We start from the raw sequence: 21,456 nt of genomic DNA, 5'->3' as shown, positions 1-21,456 counted from the left end.
TAGTCCAAATAGCTCTGCTGCCTTGCAGACAAAACGTTCTGGGTTTGAATCCCAGCTTGGATTAATTTGCATGTTCTTCTTGTACCATTGTGGGTCCAGAAACGTGACCACTTTTTTGGTCCATCTCAGGGTGGCAAAGCCTAATGATAATTTTTAAACATTTTTAAAATGTTTCTAAATCATATTTTGGTATGGTAGCCCTTCCAACGTAACAGCTCATGAAGTTAACACCCTGTTCAGATAATCTCTGGTCCGCCTACAAACCTCAGTCTCTGTTTGGTTGAAGTGAACTCTGATGCTGTTCGAATGCGAATGTGAAGGACAAGTGGACTGGATACCGCTCCAACAGCAGGAAGTGGAGCATTCTGGGTAAATGCAACCAAAAAAAGCTTAGAGCTAAAAGGAGAAATGGTTTGTGGTTTTTAGCTAAAGTCAAAAGAGAAATTCGATAAACCAATAAAATCTGACGCCACTCCATTTTTGTGACATTTTGTGAAGAAGGAAGCTGTGTTCAAGTCTTCTTCAGAGGATTTTCATGTTGTTTCCTTCAGTAGTTCTTGGTGCAACGTCCCCACAGGTGAGGGGGGGAACAGGTTTTTCCAATGGTTTGGTTAGTTAAACCAAACTAATTGATATTAATGAAGGTTTTAAGGTCAAATGGTCAACCAGCCCTCCCAACATTACCCAAATTTAACATCTTTAAAATGATTGCAGCACAAATGAAAACTTATGCTGCAGAAACGTTTGGCCCCAATTTCATTCGATTTGAAGAAGTCACTCGGGTATAAATAGCGCATATTCACATTTTATATGATTCCTGCGTATGTTTTCTGTTGCTGGGTGATCGTAGACGGCGGGAAGGAGGTTCTGTCGATGCACCAGGTGCTGCTGTACCTCCTGCGCAGCAGCAAGGCGCTGGTTCCAGAGGAGGAGATCGCAGACATGCTGCAGTGGGAGCAGCTGGACTGGCAGAAATACGCAGAGGAGTGCAAAGGCATGATCGTCACCAACCCCGGCATGGTAAGGAGTTCTTCTTCTTCTGTCCTGAACTCTGACCCTGCAGGAAGCAGGTTGTGACATGAAGAACTTCCCTTGTCTTCCTCCACACTCAAAGCTTTTAGTCGGATGACATTCTTACTCAGCCTCTGTTTTCAAAGGATAAGCAGTAACTGTGTCCGTGTGAGGGTGAAGATGTCAGAGAATGTGGAAAGTATTCACTCCCTCAGATGTTTTATTGCTTTTATTGATGCTGTAAATCAATCCTCAGTGACAAAATCTGGCTTTTTGACAAAAAATTAATTATTTTAATATCAAAACAAGCTGATTTATACACATTAGCAGTTGAATAAAAGTATAAAACATAAAAGATATTATTTGGGTAAATATTCACACCTTTCAAGTCTCAGTAATTCTGCTCATCTGGACATTTTCAGTTTTTCTCCATTTTCTTGTTAAACGGCCAGCTGTGAACATCATGGATGTAGGTGGATCCATAAATCTGATTTAGCTTCAGAAACTTTTGTTTCCCGCTCCAGTCTGGGTTCTTTTCCAGTCTGGTCTAGGTTTTTTCCCAGTCCAATCCGGTTTATTTTCCCAGTCCAATCTGGGTTGTTTTTCAAATCCGGTCCAGGTTATTTTCCCAGTCTAATCAGGGTTCTTTTCCAAATCCGGTCTGGATTCTTTTACCACTCCGGTTCGGGTCTTTTTCCCAGTCCGGTCTGGGTTCTTTTCCAGGTCTGGTCCAGGTTCTTTTACAGCCCAGTCCGGTGCTTTGATTCCAGATTAATCAAATCATCTGAACTCTGGTTCTGCTGTCAGCGGCAGTGACCTCTGACCCTGGGATGAAACGTTTGGATGATGAGGGAGTCTAGAGGCGAGTCGGTGTCATCCGCTCCCTCTGATCCCCCTAACCGGCCGACAGGCGGCTTGTGATCCGGGTTCTGGTGCAGGACGGGTTGCCTGTCATTCGCTCTATCATTCTGTGACGGATCGCCTCGTGGTTTAGATCATTTATATCACATCCTGTGGCTCGCCGCTGATTGAGCGATGGCTGCCTGGTGGCTAAACATGTTGATACTGTAACATGATTTTTCTCCTCCCTGTCTCTCCAGGGTTCATCCAGGAGCTCGAAACCCTTGAAAATACTTGAAATTCAGTTCAGTGTTTGATATTCAAGCTGCTCAGTTTTGTAATAAAGTGCAATCTAACGTTTGATTAAAAGCTTAAATCTGAAAAATGTTATTTAAAGTTGAAACCAGATATTTTCATACATCTAAATAGGGCAGGAACTAATGCTTATTTTCATAATTGATTAATATATTGATTATTCTGTCAATTAATACATTTTTATGACGATTAATCAATTAATCATATAAAAAAGTGGCATTTCTTCATTTACCCACTTATGTAGGAGAAGTGGGTAACTATGAAAGAGACTTGATAGATATCAAACTGAAACGAACTTAATATAAATTTGGCCTGCAACTTATTATTATTTTATTAATTGATTATTCAAGTCAAATATTTTTGACAATTAATTGATTAATCATATTAAAATTGCATTTATCCTATTTACCCACTTGGGTTGTACAAGTAGGTGACTTTGAAAGGCACTTGGTGGATATCAAACTAAAACAGGGTTAATATAAATTATAGCTGCAACTCTTTATTTTAGTAATCGATTATTTGGTAAATTATTTGAGTGATTAATCGATTAATCATATTAAAATTGCACTTTTTCATTTACCCACTTAGGTGTTAGAAATAAATAAGTAACTTTGAAAGGCCCTTGGTGCAACTAAGTGCCTTTTATGGCTGTAACTAATCAAAATAAAGTTTGCTTTATGTATATTGGGGCTGCAACTAATGAGTATTTTAGTAATCGATTATTCAGTTTAATATTTGAGCGATTAATCGATTTAGTCGCATAAAAAGTGACCCATTCTACAGATTTTCCTTTAAAGCTTTTAATATACAATATTAAAAATACATTAAAAGATGCAAATAAGAAAACCCTTTGGTGCCTAAAATTGTATAAAACTGCATTCTTTTTAGTAAATTAGCTAAAACCTATTTATAGGAAGAGGATTTTTTATCATTAAATCAAAATGTTTATATTGTTTGAACAGTTTTTGCTTAATTAATGCTCTAAATGGTATAATTTTTAAGTTAATTTGTGTTGTTTTTATCTCCAAAGTGGAAAAAGTTTGAAAACGCTCAAAAAGTTCTTGAATTTTTCTGATGGAAACACGAATGCAGCGTCCTTCCCTCCCTGTTTCTCAGAAACCGAGCTCGGTGCGCATCGACCAGCTGGACAGGGAGCAGTTCAACCCAGACGTCATCACCTTCCCCATCATCGTTCACTTCGGCATCCGGCCCGCTCAGCTCAGCTACGCCGGAGACCCCCAGTAAGATCACAGCAGAAAACACAAAACGCGGGCGGCTGCCTCCCTGCGTCGGGGACGGCGACGTTTTCACATGCGTCGTCACGGGTCCCGGGTTTCCGTGGCGGCGCCGCGGATTCGCCGTGCGTCTGGTGAATAGTAATGTAACATCCGGGGGACTCCGGGCGACAGAACTGTACTGTGTTGCTGCATAATTAACAGAAGACGAAGATGAGATGATGTGAGCGTTCTGACAACAAACACACACACCCTGTTTACAGAGGCTAAATTTAAACCTGAGCTGCTGTTTACAAACTTTAATTAAAACTAGACAGCTAACAGACACAAACATTAAATTCATCCACATTTCATCAACTTAGAAATTCAAACTTCAACTGTTTTTTCTGGATCATTGTGAAGAGCATCAATATTTCCAGACTTTATTAACTCAGTTTCTTTATCTTCTTTTTGCTTCTTTGTGTCCTTGTTTTACTGCCTCTGTTTCTGCTTTGTTTCCTTCATGTCTTCATTGTGTCCTTTTCTTCTTTGTCGCTTCATTCCCTCCTTTTTTTCTATCCATCTTATTGGGTTCTTCCTCATCTCTTCATCTCATCTCTTCTTGCTTTCTTCTTTGGTGCTTTCTGTCTTTTTTACTTTCTGGTCTTTTCTTTTTTTGCTTATTTTGTTGTTTTTTTTTTTCTTTCTTTTTTCTTTGTCTTTCTTGCTTTCCTTTGCTTCTCCTGCTAGCTCTGATGAAGGCCTTGCATGTTTATGTTTCCACATACATATAAATATCTAGATGTTTATTTGATTTCTACTCTGTGATTTAAATCAGATAGATGTACGTTTTACAGAAAACCTGGACTATTAATCTAGTTTTGGATGGTTAAGCCGTTCTGATGGCTGTTTATACTTTAACAAACAACGGTGGTGGCTGCATCATGCTGTAGGGAACCTCTTCTCTTGAGCATAAAAAATACAAACTGGTTGATAATTGGGAAATAAACCTGCTAGAGGCTGAGGCGGAAGATAATCAACCTTAAACATACAACCAGATGTGCAAACTGTGTTGGAATGGTCTAGTCTAGTCAAAGCCCATGCTTGAATACATTTGAGAATTTGTGGGAAAAGAATGCCCCAAATAACTAAGAAAGTTGGATCTACAGCTCATTAATCCAGAAACAAATGCACACCGCACTTTTTAGATGTTGATTTATTTTTAAAAAATGGTGTGAAAATTGTGTATTTTTCTTTTTTCAGTTCTCAGTTACACCCTAAATTATGTTGGTTTGTAAAGTTAGAAAATGTAGGAAAGGTTATTGGAAGGAAAACCTTTGCTTTCTCTGTAGGATAAAGAGAAAAACAAGAGAATAATAATCTGAAAATCCATTTTTCTGATGCTGCCTGCCGGATTTCTGATTGCAGCTAATGACGCGCGTAGCGTCAATGGCGGCGGCAATCGTAGCCACAGACACATCAGCAGCAACTTTTATTGACACTTCTTCTTCTTCTCCGCTCCCCGCCCAACGGACACAGAAGCTATGATAATGTCAGAGGTCAGGGGACGTACACAGAGAAGAAATAAATCAGGATGATGGAAGAGGAGTGAAATCACTGCAGAGAATAAATTAAAAATGACAGAAAAAGGTAAACAGAAGATGAAATCTGTGGCTTCGCTTCAACCTGCTGTCTGTTTTCAACTCGGGCCTCCATTTCTTTATTTTTTTTATTTTTCTAAATTCATAAAAGCAGCACCTGACACGAGCTGAAAGTGATTCCTGTCACATTCATTCCTGCAGGAGCAGCTGAGTCTTTCCTGAACTGAGGCAGAGAAACTAATCAGCCTTCTGCGCTGTGATTGGCTGCTTTATGTCCTGATGACGTCTCCAGGCGTCCGTTTGGGACTATTAAATAAAAGCTGTTTACCTTGTTTCATCTTTACATTAATATTCTGAAGTTAGGTGTTAATTTACAGATATTTACCGACATTCAGATGATTTTTACTCTGATTTATGTAAAGAAAACTGCAATTCACATCCATTAAAAGCTACTTTAATAAAATTTAAATAAATGTTTATCATTTATATTTTTAATTTGTGGAATAAATTCAGTCTTAACAAACCAGTTTTTGATATATTCCACTAATATAAACTGAAGCTAGCAGCAGCTATTCATGTTAAATGCTAATGAAGCTAACAGCTACTTAAGCTGGCAGCCATTAAAGCTAGCAGCTATTTGCATCAACAACTAGTTATGCTAACAGTTAATAGATTGGGCTTTGCTTACTAATCCTCCATATTGCATGTCTTTTTTCTTCCGTCCACTAAACTTTCCATTGATATTCTTGTCTGCTGGACAGCTGTAACAGCCTTCCCTAGGACTACATGGGTCATAGCACGACATTTTTATATTTAAATTTTAATCATCAAACTTAACAGAAATTACCACTTATTTCACCGTGTGCCATTAATCTGTTCACTTCTCTAATTTAATGAAATATTGGCCGCTGCGCATGTTACACAGGTTGTTGTTAGGTAACCAAAGACAGAGAGTTAGTTGATGCCACCCACCTTGCTTAGCGGGCTGAGCCTGCACCTCCCAGATTGCACTGCGGTTCTGGATCAGAGTTCAGTAAAATGATCAATTTTCCTTTAGACTTATTTTCTGTTTGTTTTCTGGTTTTTTTATTGCCTCCTTGTTGCTTATCTTTATTTCCTTACTGCATTTTTTCTTTCCACTAAACTTTCTGTTAATGTTTGCATACATCACTCTGTGAACAGCTAGCTCTTTTATGAAATGTTTTTTATTGCTAAAGCTATGGAGGGTGTTGGCGACTAAAATACTGAAAGTTAACAGTCTTTCCTATAATTATGAAGGACATACACTGCAAAAACACAGGATTTTACCAAGTATTTTTGTCTAGATTCTAGTTCACTAAATCTTAGTTCACTTGCAAAAAGACAAACTAATTTACAAGTAACTTTTCAGATAGAAATAGGAATCAATAAGTGCTCATAGTAATGGAAAAAATATTAGTTTATTTACAGATTATTTCACTTATAATATGGGAAAAATGTCTTGTAGTAATAAAATCATTTTTCATTTAATTGATCGACTTAAAACAAGCTTATTTATCTTGCTGAAACAGTTTCTTGAAAGTTTGTTTTGTTTTATTTGAAGTTTAAGATATTTGCACCTAAAACTGGACTAAAGTTATTGCTAAGATTTAGTTTTTGCACTTCTATATTTAAAAATAGTTTTTTTTAAATCATCTTCAAGCGATAATCATCAAACTTAGCAGAAATAACTCCATTATTTCACCGTGTGTAAATAATCTACGGGCGTTTCTATGATTCTGTGAAGCGGTTTGTTCCTCGCCGTGTCTTTGTGGAAGTTTTCAGTGACGGAGATTCAGACGAAAGTGTCTGAGAAGCGTTGGAGAACTGGTGGATAGAGAAGCAGCATACGCTAATGAAAGCTTCCCAGAGAGCCGCGGCGGATCCGCAGAAAGGTCAACGCGGCGGGTTGGGGACCGCCCAGGCTGGACCGGCTCCCTCTTCCCCTCCATCGTTGTGAGCGGCGGCGGTGGCGAGCTGATAATCGGGGCGGTAAAGCCGCCTCAGTCCCTCGCCTCAGCCTCTAAAGAAGTCCCTACTAATAAAGCTCTGAAATTCATCCTCTGCTCTCCTTCCTCATCACTCCACACTGAAAAAACACAAAAACTTGCCAAGAATTTTGTCTAGTTTCAGTAGAGCATGGTACACAGTCGTAAACTTTGCCACAGTTTTTGTCATTTTATAATTTATTTGCGTGTGTAAACATTTGTCACCAGGTGTTCAGATGCTTGATATCTTTGTGTCCTTTGATAGAAATGTACTTGAAAATCTTTATACAGTCTTATTTCCACTTACAAATAACCTTTCAGCAAGAAATAGAAGCTGGATTTAAGCTACAGAGTTTCTCTGGTAGATTGATGCAGTTATAACATGACATTTATTTCCTGATAAGTGGAAAAAAAATCTGCCATTGAAACAGTATTTTTTTTCCGTCAAGTTAAAATGTAACTATTTGTTATTGTATTATGTTTTTATTATACAAGGCACTTTGAACTGCCTCGTTGCACTGCAAAATCACAAAATCTTACCAAGTAATTTTGGTTTAATTTAGTGCAAATATCTTACATTTGAAATAAGACAAACTAACTTACAAGTAACTTTTGAATTTGTTTTATAACTCGGTTAAAAGTTTTTAACACTTGGTAGCAATTTTATAATATGAGAAATTGTCTTGTTTGAAGTGAAATCTGACAGCCAAACTAGTTTTCTGTCACTAATATTGTTGACTTAAAACAAGTTGCTATTTCTTGCTGAAAAGTTACTTTTGAGTTAGTTTGGTCTAATTAGTGTACTAATATATTTGCACTAGAAAGTAGACCAAAAATACTTGGTAACATTTTGTGTTTTTGCTTTGTAAGTACATAGTATTCACAGTGCACTGCAAAACACAACATTTTATAAAGTAATCTTGGTCTAGTATCTTGTACATTTGAAATGAGATAAAAGTAACTTGTCAGCAAAGTATAACAGCTTGTTTTTAGTAAATAATTTCTCAATATTGATGAAAAGTTCTAGTTCCATTGGCAGATAAGTTAATTTATTAGATATTTTAACCATGTTATAAGTGAAATAATGTCAATGAAACTAGTTTTCTGTCAAGAAATTGACTGAAAACAAGCTCCTATATTTTACTGAATAGTTACTTTTAAGTTAGTTTTTTCTCATTCCAAGCAGACTAAGATATTTGCACCAGAAACTAGGCAAAATTACTCTGTAGGATTCTGTGTTTTTGCAGTGCTCTCTGTCCTCAGTAATCATAAGTGAATAATGCCGGCTAAACGAGGAGAAAGTCTCGTGAATGGGAGCAGAACGGCCGCAGTCGGCCCCTGGGTGCATCAATCAGGGCTCTGATTGAAAAGAGAGAGTGGATGGAGGGAAGGGGGAGTTCATGTCACCTTGCCGATAACTCCCGTTTTCCTTTCACATGCAAATCACAGCAAAGACAATGACATTTTATAGAGAAATGAGGCTTGAAACGAGCGTTTGAGACACTTTCTTTTTATCCGCTTGAGCGATAAAACGGAAACAATCGACTCGAACTTCGGAGCTCCACATCAGTTCTTCAGCAGCTGGTAGCGGCGTTCAGTTATGTTGGAAATAAGGCAAAATAAACATGAAAGATGATAAAAAAAAATGTTTTCTGTTTGCAGGTACCAGAAGCTGTGGAAGAGTTATGTGAAACTGCGCCACCTGCTGGCAAACAGCCCAAAGGTCAAGCAGATCGAAAAACAGAAGCTGACGCAGAGAGAGGTGGGTGGAAAGAAAACGGACGAATTTTATCTTCCCAGAACGGTTTTCATTAAGATAAAAGAAAATTATTTAAAGAATTTTTGTCAGCTTTTGTTTAAAATCTGCTGCATCGTCCTTTGAGTTATGAAGCACTCTGTAGCTGCGTCATTAAATACTAAATGGGTTTCAAAATGCATTCATTTCCACTGATCACTCATAATACTGATAATATTGCTACCAAGTGATGAAAACATTAATTTACCAGGGGAACTAGTACATTTTTAAATCAATATCAAAGAATTGTTGACCTCCTATGTTGCAGAAAATTTACTTTTTAGGTTAGTTTTGTCTTATTTCAAGTGTACTAAAATATTTGCACTACAAACTAGACAATATTTTAGTTCAAAGCAAAATACAGAAGCAAATTGTTACATTTTAACCCATAATAAAAGAAAAAATCTTGTTCCACTGGCGGATTATTTCACTTTTAGAGAAATATATTATAAGTGCATCAATCTGCCAGTGGAACTAAAACTTTTTCATCAAAATTGAGGAGTTTTTGACTTAAGACAAGCTTCAATTTCTTGCTAAAAATGTACTTTTTAAGTTAGTTTTGTCTTATTTCAACTAGAGGTAGAAAAACTAGACAAAAAGGCTTAGTAAGATAAAACCATTGACTAAACAAGCTTTCACTTTCTTACAGGATTTTTTAATTTTTACCCAACATTTCTATATTTTTTTCACTTGGAGAGTTTAAAATATTAGGTAACTAAATGTCTGACTCTTTCCCTGTTTACTTTTTGTTCTGGAGGCCTGGAAAAACCCGACTTCCTGTTCTGCAGAAGTCGTGCGGCTCCGTCTGTGCGGCCATTGTTTTAAGTCAGGCATGAAAAATGCGGAGCGCCTTTTTTTGCTGCATAATTGAGATGAATTTGGAGCTGTGAATAAAGCGGCAGTAACTGCCCTCCTGAGCCGGTGTGAAGGTCAGCCCGCCGCTGGGGGAGCGCGGGCGGAAAAGGTTTGGATTTGGTGAAGTAATGACCATGCAGCCGCATGGAATCCCTCGGCTGCACCGCTACGCGTGTGGCCCCGAGAACCGGCTCCTTCCTGCAGATCCGGGATCCTCCCCCGGATCGTTTGATTCACTCTCTACCAATAACGCGCGGCAACTCTGAGCTCAATTAGTTTGTTTCCCAGGTAGCGCCGCAAAGCTCTCCCAGCTAACAGGCCTTGACAATCCCACTGTCAACCTGCAGCAGAGCAATTAGTGAAGCCAAACGCATGCACACTCACACCGCGGGTCCGTCAGGCTCCACCAGGAGCATTAGCCGTGTCAGCGGCGCTGCGGCTTTGCTGCTTATTTAATGCCTTGGGGAGCACTGCGAGACTAAAGCCTCTGATGGGCATCAGGACACAACCTGTCCTAGGTTTTCACACCAGCTGTGTGACGAGAACCGGCCCTCAAACCAAAGCTGCAAACTACCACCCTCTCATTTCGTTAAAGGCCGCCTGTTATGCTTCTGTGAGCAGGTTAGGGTGGGTTTATGGGCGATACAAAACATGTTTGTTACGTTTTCTGCACAAAATCCTCCTTAGATATTGAGATTTTATAGCTGGTTTAGGGCTTCTGGTCACTTTAAATCCATATAAGCTGCAACCCAACATGAAAATGGCTACAAACAGATGCACAATCGTACAACTATACATCTTTGAAAAGCAGAAGTGGAGCCTCCTGCACAACCAACAAGAATGTATGCAGCAAGTGGTTTCTAATACCGCTGTACACAACACAACTTTTACCAAGTATTTTTAGTCTCTTTTCTAGTGTAAGTATCTCAGTACACTTGAAATTAGACAAAACAAACTTTCAAGTAACTTTTTAGCAAAATATTGCAGCTTGATTTAAGTAAATAATGCCTTACTATTGATGAAAAAGTTCTAGTTCAGTTGTTTGGTTATTAGGCCCGAGCAGCAAAGCGCTGCGAAGGCCTATTGTATCTGTACTGTTTATTATTAGGCCCGAGCAGCAAAGCGCTGCGAAGGCCTATTGTATCTGTACTGTTTATTATTAGGCCCGAGCAGCAAAGCGCTGCGAAGGCCTATTGTTTCTGTACTGTTTCTTATTATTATTACGATTCTGCCCCCCCAAAGAGGCGCCTTTTTGGGGGCTTTATCATATTCAAAAACTCACCAAACTTGGCGGTGGCGACTAGAAAATTTAAAAATTTTGAATTTTAAGGTTGTCGCAAAAATCGCAAAAAAAATTGCTGAACGGCGGCAACTAGCAATTTTCTGTTGACACAATGGTATGAACGTACTTCATCGTAGAGACATGAAATTTGGTACACTTGTAGAGCTCACCAAAAGACTCAGAACTTACATTTAATGTTATAAGCCAACTATCACAGGAAGTCGGCCATTTTGTATTGAACGTCCATTTTTTACCTCGATTTTGACGTTTACAGCCTTCGTATTTGATCGAACTCCTCCTAGGGATTTCGATTGATCGACTTCAAACTTGGTCAGTCTGATCATAAGGCATGTTTGATTTAAAGTTATCAAATTGGTGAGTTTTGGAGCATGTTGAAGGGGGGTTAGCAGGGGTCAAAGTTCACCTACTCGCCATGAAACACGAAACTCTTATATTTCCTATACAAAAACAAATAGAGGGACCAAACTTTCAGTGATTGATCGTCATCGGGTGCCCTACAATACCCTATGGTCAAATGATGACATCACTTAGGCCACGCCCCCTGAGAACAGGAAGTGTCATGTTTTACTGTGAACGGTCGCTATCTTAGCCCTTTGACCTCATCAATATGAAACTGTGTCCAGAGACAGAAGACATGTTGGTGTGTTGAGGATTCCAACCCTGACCGGCTTTGACATAGCAGGTGGGCGTGGCGGCGTGGCGAAGTGACCTGTAACGCCGTTGCCATACGTTTGGCTCTGAATTCCACAATTTCGGGCCCAGCTGCTCCAAACTCACTAGGATGGATCCTTATCCACTCACCGACAGGAATTCATAACAAAATTTGGTGGGCGTGGCCTAATTTCTCTATAGCGACCCCTAGAGTATTTTAAATGAACAGCCCCAAGCCATGCTTAAACCTAGAATTACGAAACTTGGTACACATGTGTATTTTGTCGGGACGTACAAAAAAGTCTCTTAGAGCTATGCTCTAAACCCAACAGGAAGTCGGCCATTTTAGATTGAATTTCATTTGACCTCGATTTTGACGTTTACAGCATTCGTATTTGATCGAACTCCTCCTAGGGATTTCGATTGATCGGCTTCAAACTCGGTCAGTCTGATCATAAGGCATGTCTGATTTAAAGTTATCAAATTGGTGACTGTATTGGCTTGCTGAAGGGGGGTTACCAGGGGTCAAAGTTCACCTACTCGCCATGAAACACGAAACTCTTATATATCCTGCACAGAAACTCACAGAGACACCAAATTTTCAGTTATTGATCAACAATAGGTGTCCTAAAATACCCTGTGGTGAAATGATGACATCGCTTAGGCCACGCCCCCTGAGAACAGGAAGTGTCATGTTTTACTGTGAACGGTCGCTATCTTAGCCCTTTGACCTAATCAACATGAACCTGTGTCCAGAGACAGAAGACATGTTGGTGTGTTGAGGTTTCCAACCCTGACCGGCTTTGAGATAGCAGCTGGGCGTGGCGGCGTGGCGAAGTGACCTGTAACGCCGATGCCATACGTTTGCTTCTAGATTCCACATGTTTCGACCGAGCTGCACCAAACTTGGCTTGAGTGATGCTGGTGTGATACCTGAAAATTCTATGTCATCAGATTATGACGTCATCTAAGCCCCGCCCCCTCAGAACAGGAAGTGCTATTTTTTTCCTTGGAAACTTTCATCTATGGCTCTCTTGACCTAATCAAGGTGATTCTGTGTTGGATGACAGATAGGAAGTTGGTGTCGCTTGCTTTAAAGTGCCAAGAGTTTTCAATGGCGGCAACGCCGTTCGTATACGTTTGCCTCTACATTCCACATATTTTGACCGAGCTGCATCAAACTTGGCCTGAGTGATCCTGGAGGCTTGCCCGTCAATCCTACGTCATCACATTATGACGTCATCTAAGCCCCGCCCCCTCGGAACCGGAAGTGCCGTTTTTTTCCTTGGAAAGCTCTGTTTATGGCTCTCTTGACCTAATCAAGGTGATTCTGTGTTGGATGACAGATAGGAAGTTGGTCTCGCTTGCTTTAAAGTGCCAAGAGTTTTCAATGGCGGCAACGCCGTTCGTATACGTTTGCCTCTACATTCCACATATTTTGACCGAGCTGCATCAAACTTGGCCTGAGTGATCCTGGAGGCTTGCCCGTCGATCCTACGTCATCACATTATGACGTCATCTAAGCCCCGCCCCCTCACAACAGGAAGTGCCGTTTTTTTTCCTTGGAAAGCTCTGTTTATGGCTCTCTTGACCTAATCACGATGATTCGGATGATAAACTCTGTCAATGCTCGCTGCTGGCTGAACCGTGTGGGCGTGGCCAAACGGCGAATATCAGTCCCTCGCCATATTCATACGTTTGGCTCTAATTCACACATGGATCATCCGATTGGCGCCAAACTGGATATGTATGACCTTTGTTCACCTCTAAAGAGCCCGACGGGTTTGAGATGTAATTTGACTCCACTGCGCCCCCTAAGTTAATACATCGGCCGTATCTCCTCGACGCATCGACCGATCTGCGCCAGATTTTTTGACAGTCGTCGGGGAGCGCCGCCGAATGCATTCACGCCTGTCGCCCGGTGGACGGGCGGGGAAAATGCGCGACAGCTTCTGCAGCGGCTAGCGGGCGGCAGTGCTGGAAACTGCGGCAGAGCTTCTGCGGTGGGGAGCGGGCTGCGGCTCTGGAAAACGCGCGAGAGCTTCTGCGGTGGCCGGAACCCCCGCGGTGGCCAATAGGCCGGAGCGGCGCTTGCTGCGAGGGCCGCCCGAGGCTGCTCGCAGCTTTAATTATTATTCTTCCCACCTCTTCGTGTGCCTTTTTGGGGGCTTTATCATATTCAAAAACTCACCAAACTTGGCGGTCGCAACTAGAAAAATTAAAAATTTTGAATTTTAAGGTTGTTGCAAAAATCGCAAAAAAAATTGCTCAACGGCGGCAACTAGCAATTTTCTGTTAACACAATGGTATGAACGTACTTCATCGTAGAGACATGAAATTTGGCACACTTGTAGAGCTCACCAAAAGACTCAGAACTTACATTTAATGTTATTAGCCAACTATCACAGGAAGTCAGCCATTTTGTCTTGAACGTCCATTTTTTTCCTCGATTTTGACGTTTACAGCCTTCGTATTTGATCGAACTCCTCCTAGGGATTTCGATTGATCGACTTCAAACTCGGTCAGTCTGATCATAAGGCATGTTTGATTTAAAGTTATCAAATTGGTGAGTTTTGGAGCATGTTGAAGGGGGGTTAGCAGGGGTCAAAGTTCACCTACTCGCCATGAAACACGAAACTCTTATATTTCCTATATAAAAACACATAGAGGGACCAAACTTTCAGTGATTGATCGTCATCGGGTGCCCTACAATACCCTATGGTCAAATGATGACATCACTTAGGCCACGCCCCCTGAGAACAGGAAGTGTCATGTTTTACTGTGAACGGTCGCTATCTTAGCCCTTTGACCTAATCAACATGAAACTGTGTCCAGAGACAGAAGACATGTTGGTGTGTTGTGGATTCCAACCCCGACCGGCTGCGATGAAGCAGGTGGGCGTGGCGGCGTTGCGAACGCCGTCGAATTTCGTTTGGCTCTGAATTCCACAATTTCGGGCCCAGCTGCTCCAAACTCACTAGGATGGATCCTTATCCACCCACCGACAGGAATTCATAACAAAATTTGGTGGGCGTGGCCTAATTTATCTATTGCGCCCCCTAGAGTATTTTAAATGAACAGCCCCAAGCCATGCTTTAACCTAGAATTACGAAACTTGGTACATATGTGTATCTTGTCAGGACGTACAAAAAAGTCTCTTAGAGCCATGGTCGAAACCCAACAGGAAGTCGGCCATTTTGTGTTGAAGGTCCATTTTGGACCTCGAGTTTGACGTTTACAGCCTTCGTATTTGATCGAACTCCTCCTAGGGATTTCGATTGATCGGCTTCAAACTCGGTCAGTCTGATCATAAGGCATGTTTGATTTAAAGTTATCAAATTGGTGACTGTATGAGCTTGCTGAAGGGGGGTTACCAGGGGTCAAAGTTCACCTACTCGCCATGAAACACCAAACTCTTATATATCCTGCACAGAAACTCACAGAGACACCAAACTTTCAGTGATTGGTCGTCATCGGGTGTCCTAAAATACCCTGTGGTGAAATGATGACATCACTTAGGCCACGCCCCCTGAGAACAGGAAGTGTCATGTTTTACTGTGAACGGTCGCTATCTTAGCCCTTTGACCTAATCAACATGAAACTGTGTCCAGAGACAGAAGATATGTTGGTGTGTTGTGGATCCAAGCCCTGACCAGCTGCGATGAAGCAGCTGGGTGTGGCGGCGTGGCGAAGTGACCTGTAACGCCGATGCCATACGTTTGCTTCTAGATTCCACATGTTTCGACCGAGCTGCACCAAACTTGGCCTGACTCATCCTGGTGTCATGCCTGACAATGCTATGTCATCATATTATGACGTCATCTAAGCCCCGCCCCCTCAGAATGAATTAGAGAGATCTTCTGTGTAATTACATAATAAACAGTCCATGTTCGTTGTTTGTAGGGCAATGCTGCCCTCTGCTGCCCACTGAAATAGTTTCATTATTTCAGTAATTCGACACCAGAGGGCAGCATTGCCCTACGGAATGACAGTTCAATGTTGTAATGGAGGAAAAAATTAAATAATTTGTAATTCTAACACAAAAACTCACAGAGACACCAAACGTTCAGTGATTGATCATAATCGAGTGTCCAATAATATCCAATGGTCAAATGATGACATCACTTAGGCCACGCCCCCTGAGAACAGGAAGTGTCATGTTTTACTGTGAACGGTCGCTATCTTAGCCCTTTGACCTAATCAACATGAAACTGTGTCCAGAGACCGAAGACATGTTGGTGTGTTGTGGATCCAAGCCCTGACCGGCTGCGATGAAGCAGCTGGGTGTGGCGGCGTGGCGAAGTGACCTGTAACGCCGATGCCATACGTTTGCTTCTAGATTCCACATGTTTCGACCGAGCTGCACCAAACTTGGCTTGAGTGATGCTGGTGTGATGTCTGAAAATTCTATGTCATCAGATTATGACGTCATCTAAGCCCCGCCCCCTCGGAACCGGAAGTGCCGTTTTTTTCCTTGGAAAGCTCTGTTTATGGCTCTCTTGACCTAATCAAGGTGATTCTGTGTTGGATGACAGATAGGAAGTTGGTCTCGCTTGCTTTAAAGTGCCAAGAGTTTTCAATGGCGGCAACGCCGTTCGTATACGTTTGCCTCTACATTCCACATATTTTGACCGAGCTGCATCAAACTTGGCCTGAGTGATCCTGGAGGCTTGCCCGTCGATCCTACGTCATCACATTATGACGTCATCTAAGCCCCGCCCCCTCGGAACCGGAAGTGCCGTTTTTTTCCTTGGAAAGCTCCGTTTATGGCTCTCTTGACCTAATCAAGATGATTCGGATGATGAGCTCTGTCATTGCTCGCTGCGGGCTGAACCGTGTGGGCGTGGCCAAATGGCGAATATCAGTCCCTCGCCATATTCATACGTTTGGCTCTAATTCAAGCATGGATCATCCGATTGGCTCCAAACTGGATATGTATGACCTTTGTTCACCTCTAAAGAGCCCAACGGGATTGAGATGTAATTTGGCTCCACTGCGCCCCCTAAGTTAATACATCGGCTGTATCTCCTCGACGCATCGACCGATCTGCACCAGATTTTTTGACAGTCGTCGGGGAGCGCCGCCGAACGCATTCACGCGTGTCGCCCGGTGGACGGGCGTGGAAAATGCGCGACAGCTTCTGCGGCGGCTAGCGGGCGGCGGTGCTGGAAACTGCGGCAGAGCTTCTGCGGTGGGGAGCGGGCTGCGGCTCTGGAAATCGTGCGAGAGCTTCTGCGGTGGCTGGAACCCCCGCGGTGGCCAATAGGCCGGAGCGGCGCTTGCTGCGAGGGCCGCCCGAGGCTGCTTGCAGCTTTAATTATTAGGCCCGAGCAGCAAAGCGCTGCGAAGGCCTATTGTATCTGTACTGTTTATTATTATTATTCTTCCCACCTCTTCGTGTGCCTTTTTGGGGGCTTTATCATATTCAAAAACTCACCAAACTTGGCGGTCGCAACTAGAAAAATTAAAAATTTTGAATTTTAAGGTTGTTGCAAAAATCGCAAAAAAAATTGCTCAACGGCGGCAACTAGCAATTTTCTGTTAACACAATGGTATGAACGTACTTCATCGTAGAGACATGAAATTTGGCACACTTGTAGAGCTCACCAAAAGACTCAGAACTTACATTTAATGTTATTAGCCAACTATCACAGGAAGTCAGCCATTTTGTCTTGAACGTCCATTTTTTTCCTCGATTTTGACGTTTACAGCCTTCGTATTTGATCGAACTCCTCCTAGGGATTTCGATTGATCGACTTCAAACTCGGTCAGTCTGATCATAAGGCATGTTTGATTTAAAGTTATCAAATTGGTGAGTTTTGGAGCATGTTGAAGGGGGGTTAGCAGGGGTCAAAGTTCACCTACTCGCCATGAAACACGAAACTCTTATATTTCCTATATAAAAACACATAGAGGGACCAAACTTTCAGTGATTGATCGTCATCGGGTGCCCTACAATACCCTATGGTCAAATGATGACATCACTTAGGCCACGCCCCCTGAGAACAGGAAGTGTCATGTTTTACTGTGAACGGTCGCTATCTTAGCCCTTTGACCTAATCAACATGAAACTGTGTCCAGAGGCAGAAGACATGTTGGTGTGTTGTGGATTCCAACCCCGACCGGCTGCGATGAAGCAGGTGGGCGTGGCGGCGTTGCGAACGCCATCGAATTTCGTTTGGCTCTGAATTCCACAGTTTCGGGGTGAGCTGCTTCAAACTCACTAGGATGGATCCTTATCCATCCCCGAACAGGAATCCATAGCGATATTTGGTGGGCGTGGCCTAATTTTTCTATAGCGACCCCTAGAGTATTTTAAATGAACAGCCCCATGCCATGCTTTATCCTAGAATTACGAAACTTGGTACACATGTGTATCTTGTCAGGACGTACAAAAAAGTCTCTTGGAGCCATGCTCTAAACCCAACAGGAAGTCGGCCATTTTGTATTGAAGGTCCATTTTGGACCTCGAGTGTGACGTTTACAGCCTTTGCATTTGATCGAACTCCTCCTAGGGATTTCGATTGATCGGCTTCAAACTCGGTCAGTCTGATCATAAGGCATGTCTGATTTAAAGTTATCAAATTGGTGACTGTATGATCTTGCTGAAGGGGGGTTACCAGGGGTCAAAGTTCACCTACTCGCCATGAAACACGAAACTCTTATATTTCCTATACAAAAACACATAGAGGGACCAAACTTTCTGGGATTGATCGTCATCGGGTGTCCTAAAATACCCTGTCGTGAAATTATTTTTTTACGTAGGCCACGCCCCCTGAGAACAGGAAGTGTCATGTTTTACTGTGAACGGTCGCTATCTTAGCCCTTTGACCTAATCAACATGAAACTGTGTCCAGAGACAGAAGACATGTTGGTGTGTTGTGGATTCAAGCCCTGACCGGCTGCGATGAAGCAGCTGGGTGTGGCGGCGTGGCGAAGTGACCTGTAACGCCGATGCCATACGTTTGCTTCTAGATTCCACATGTTTCGACCGAGCTGCACCAAACTTGGCCTCAGTGATGCTGTTGTGATGCCTGACAATGCTATGTCATCATATTATGACGTCATCTAAGCCCCGCCCCCTCAGAATGAATTAGAGAGATCTTCTGTGTAATTACATAATAAACAGTACATGTTCGTCGTTTGTAGGGCAATGCTGCCCTCTGCTGGCCACTGAAATAGTTTCATTATTTCAGTAATTCGACACCAGAGGGCAGCATTGCCCTGCAGATGAAATTCTTCGATTTTGTAATACACAGGAAAATTGAAAAATTGGTATTTCTAACACAAAAAGTCACAGAGACTCCAAACTTTCAGTGATTGATCGTCATCAGGTGGCCTACAATACCATATGGTCAAATGATGACATCACGTAGGCCACGCCCCCTGAGAACAGGAAGTGTCATGTTTTACTGTGAACGGTCGCTCTCTTAGCCCTTTGACCTAATCAACATGAACCTGTGTCCAGAGACAGAAGACATGTTGGTGTGTTGAGGTTTCCAACCCTGACCGGCTTTGAGATAGCAGCTGGGCGTGGCGGCGTGGCGAAGTGACCTGTAACGCCGATGCCATACTTTTGCTTCTAGATTCCACATGTTTCGACCGAGCTGCACCAAACTTGGCTTGAGTGATGCTGGTGTGATGTCTGAAAATTCTATGTCATCAGATTATGACGTCATCTAAGCCCCGCCCCCTCAGAACAGGAAGTGCTATTTTTTTCCTTGGAAACTTTCATCTATGGCTCTCTTGACCTAATCAAGGTGATTCTGTGTTGGATGACAGATAGGAAGTTGGTCTCGCTTGCTTTAAAGTGCCAAGAGTTTTCAATGGCGGCAACGCCGTTCGTATACGTTTGCCTCTACATTCCACATATTTTGACCGAGCTGCATCAAACTTGGCCTGAGTGATCCTGGAGGCTTGCCCGTCGATCCTACGTCATCACATTGTGACGTCATCTAAGCCCCGCCCCCTCGGAACCGGAAGTGCCTTTTTTTCCTTGGAAAGCTCTGTTTATGGCTCTCTTGACCTAATCAAGGTGATTCTGTGTTGGATGACAGATAGGAAGTTGGTCTCGCTTGCTTTAAAGTGCCAAGAGTTTTCAATGGCGGCAACGCCGTTCGTATACGTTTGCCTCTACATTCCACATATTTTGACCGAGCTGCATCAAACTTGGCCTGAGTGATCCTGGAGGCTTGCCCGTCGATCCTACGTCATCATATTATGACGTCATCTAAGCCCCGCCCCCTCGGAACAGGAAGTGCCGTTTTTTTCCTTGGAAAGCTCTGTTTATGGCTCTCTTGACCTAATCAAGATGATTCGGATGATAAACTCTGTCAATGCTCACTGCTGGCTGAACCGTGTGGGCGTGGCCAAATGGCGAATATCAGTCCCTCGCCATATACATACGTTTGGCTCTAATTCACACATGGATCATCCGATTGGCGCCAAACTGGATATGTATGACCTTTGTTCTGCTCTAAAGAGCCCAACGGGTTTGAGATGTAATTTGGGGAAAATGCGCGACAGCTTCTGCGGCGGCTAGCGGGCGGCAGTGCTGGAAACTGCGGCAGAGCTTCTGCGGTGGGGAGCGGGCTGCGGCTCTGGAAAACGCGCGAGAGCTTCTGCGGTGGCCGGAACCCCCGCGGTGGCCAATAGGCCGGAGCGGCGCTTGCTGCGAGGGCCGCCCGAGGCTGCTTGCAGCTTTAATTATTATTACGATTCTTCCCACCTCTTCGTGTGCCTTTTTGGGGGCTTTATCATATTCAAAAACTCACCAAACTTGGCGGTCGCGACTAGAAAATTTAAAAATTTTGAATTTTAAGGTTGTTGCAAAAATCGCAAAAAAAATTGCTCAACGGCAGCAACTAGCAATTTTCTGTTGACACAATGGTATGAACGTATTTCATCGTAGAGACATGAAATTTGGTACACTTGTAGAGCTCACCAAAAGACTCAGAACTTACATTTAATGTTATAAGCCAACTATCACAGAAAGTCGGCCATTTTGTATTGAACGTCCATTTTTTACCTCGATTTTGACGTTTACAGCCTTCGTATTTGATCGAACTCCTCCTAGGGATTTCGATTGATCGACTTCAAACTCGGTCAGTCTGATCATAAGGCATGTTTGATTTAAAGTTATCAAATTGGTGAGTTTTGGAGCATGTTGAAGGAGGGTTAGCAGGGGTCAAAGTTCACCTACTCGCCATGAAACACGAAACTCTTATATTTCCTATATAAAAACACATAGAGGGACCAAACTTTCACTGATTGATCGTCATCGGGTGTCCTAAAATACCCTGTGGTGAAATGATGACATCACTTAGGCCACGCCCCCTGAGAACAGGAAGTGTCATGTTTTACTGTGAACGGTCGCTATCTTAGCCCTTTGACCTCATCAACATGAAACTGTGTCCAGAGACAGAAGACATGTTGGTGTGTTGAGCATTCCAACCCCGACCGGCTTTGACAGAGCAGGTGGGTGTGGCGGTGTGGCGAAGTGACCTGTAACGCCGTTGCCATACGTTTGGCTCTGAATTCCACAATTTCGGGCCCAGCTGCTCCAAACTCACTAGGATGGATCCTTATCCACCCACCAACAGGAATTCATAACAAAATTTGGTGGGCGTGGCCTAATTTATCTATAGCGCCCCCTAGAGTATTTTAAATGAACAGCCCCAAGCAATGCTTTAACCTAGAATTGCGAAACTTGGTACATATGTGTATCTTGTCAGGACGTACAAAAAAGTCTATTAGAGCTATGGTCGAAACCCAACAGGAAGTCGGCCATTTTCTATTGAAGGTCCATTTTGGACCTCGAGTTTGACGTTTACAGCCTTCGTATTTGATCGAACTCCTCCTAGGG

General features: G+C 42.6%; 1 protein-coding gene across 3 annotated transcripts in view; it reads left to right on the top strand.

Moving 5' to 3' along the window:
* Positions 1 to 21,456, top strand: part of drosha (drosha ribonuclease III) — a 533,117-nt gene that overhangs the window by 406,850 nt on the left and 104,811 nt on the right. For all 3 annotated transcript variants that reach the window (XR_004337233.1, XM_032550765.1, XM_032550766.1), the window contains 3 exons: positions 851 to 1,020; positions 3,283 to 3,407; positions 8,650 to 8,749. Coding sequence is in view for 2 of the 3 variants with exons in the window: in XM_032550765.1 (XP_032406656.1) it covers positions 851 to 1,020; positions 3,283 to 3,407; positions 8,650 to 8,749 (395 nt within the window). In the remaining variant the exon portion in view is untranslated. The remainder of the gene's footprint in view (positions 1 to 850; positions 1,021 to 3,282; positions 3,408 to 8,649; positions 8,750 to 21,456) is intronic.

Source organism: Xiphophorus hellerii, chromosome 21 (genome assembly GCF_003331165.1).
Source record: "Xiphophorus hellerii strain 12219 chromosome 21, Xiphophorus_hellerii-4.1, whole genome shotgun sequence".
Lineage (NCBI taxonomy): Eukaryota > Metazoa > Chordata > Actinopteri > Cyprinodontiformes > Poeciliidae > Xiphophorus > Xiphophorus hellerii.
The sequence above is the reverse complement of the archived record's forward strand: the minus strand, read 5'-3'. Positions and strand labels throughout refer to the sequence as shown.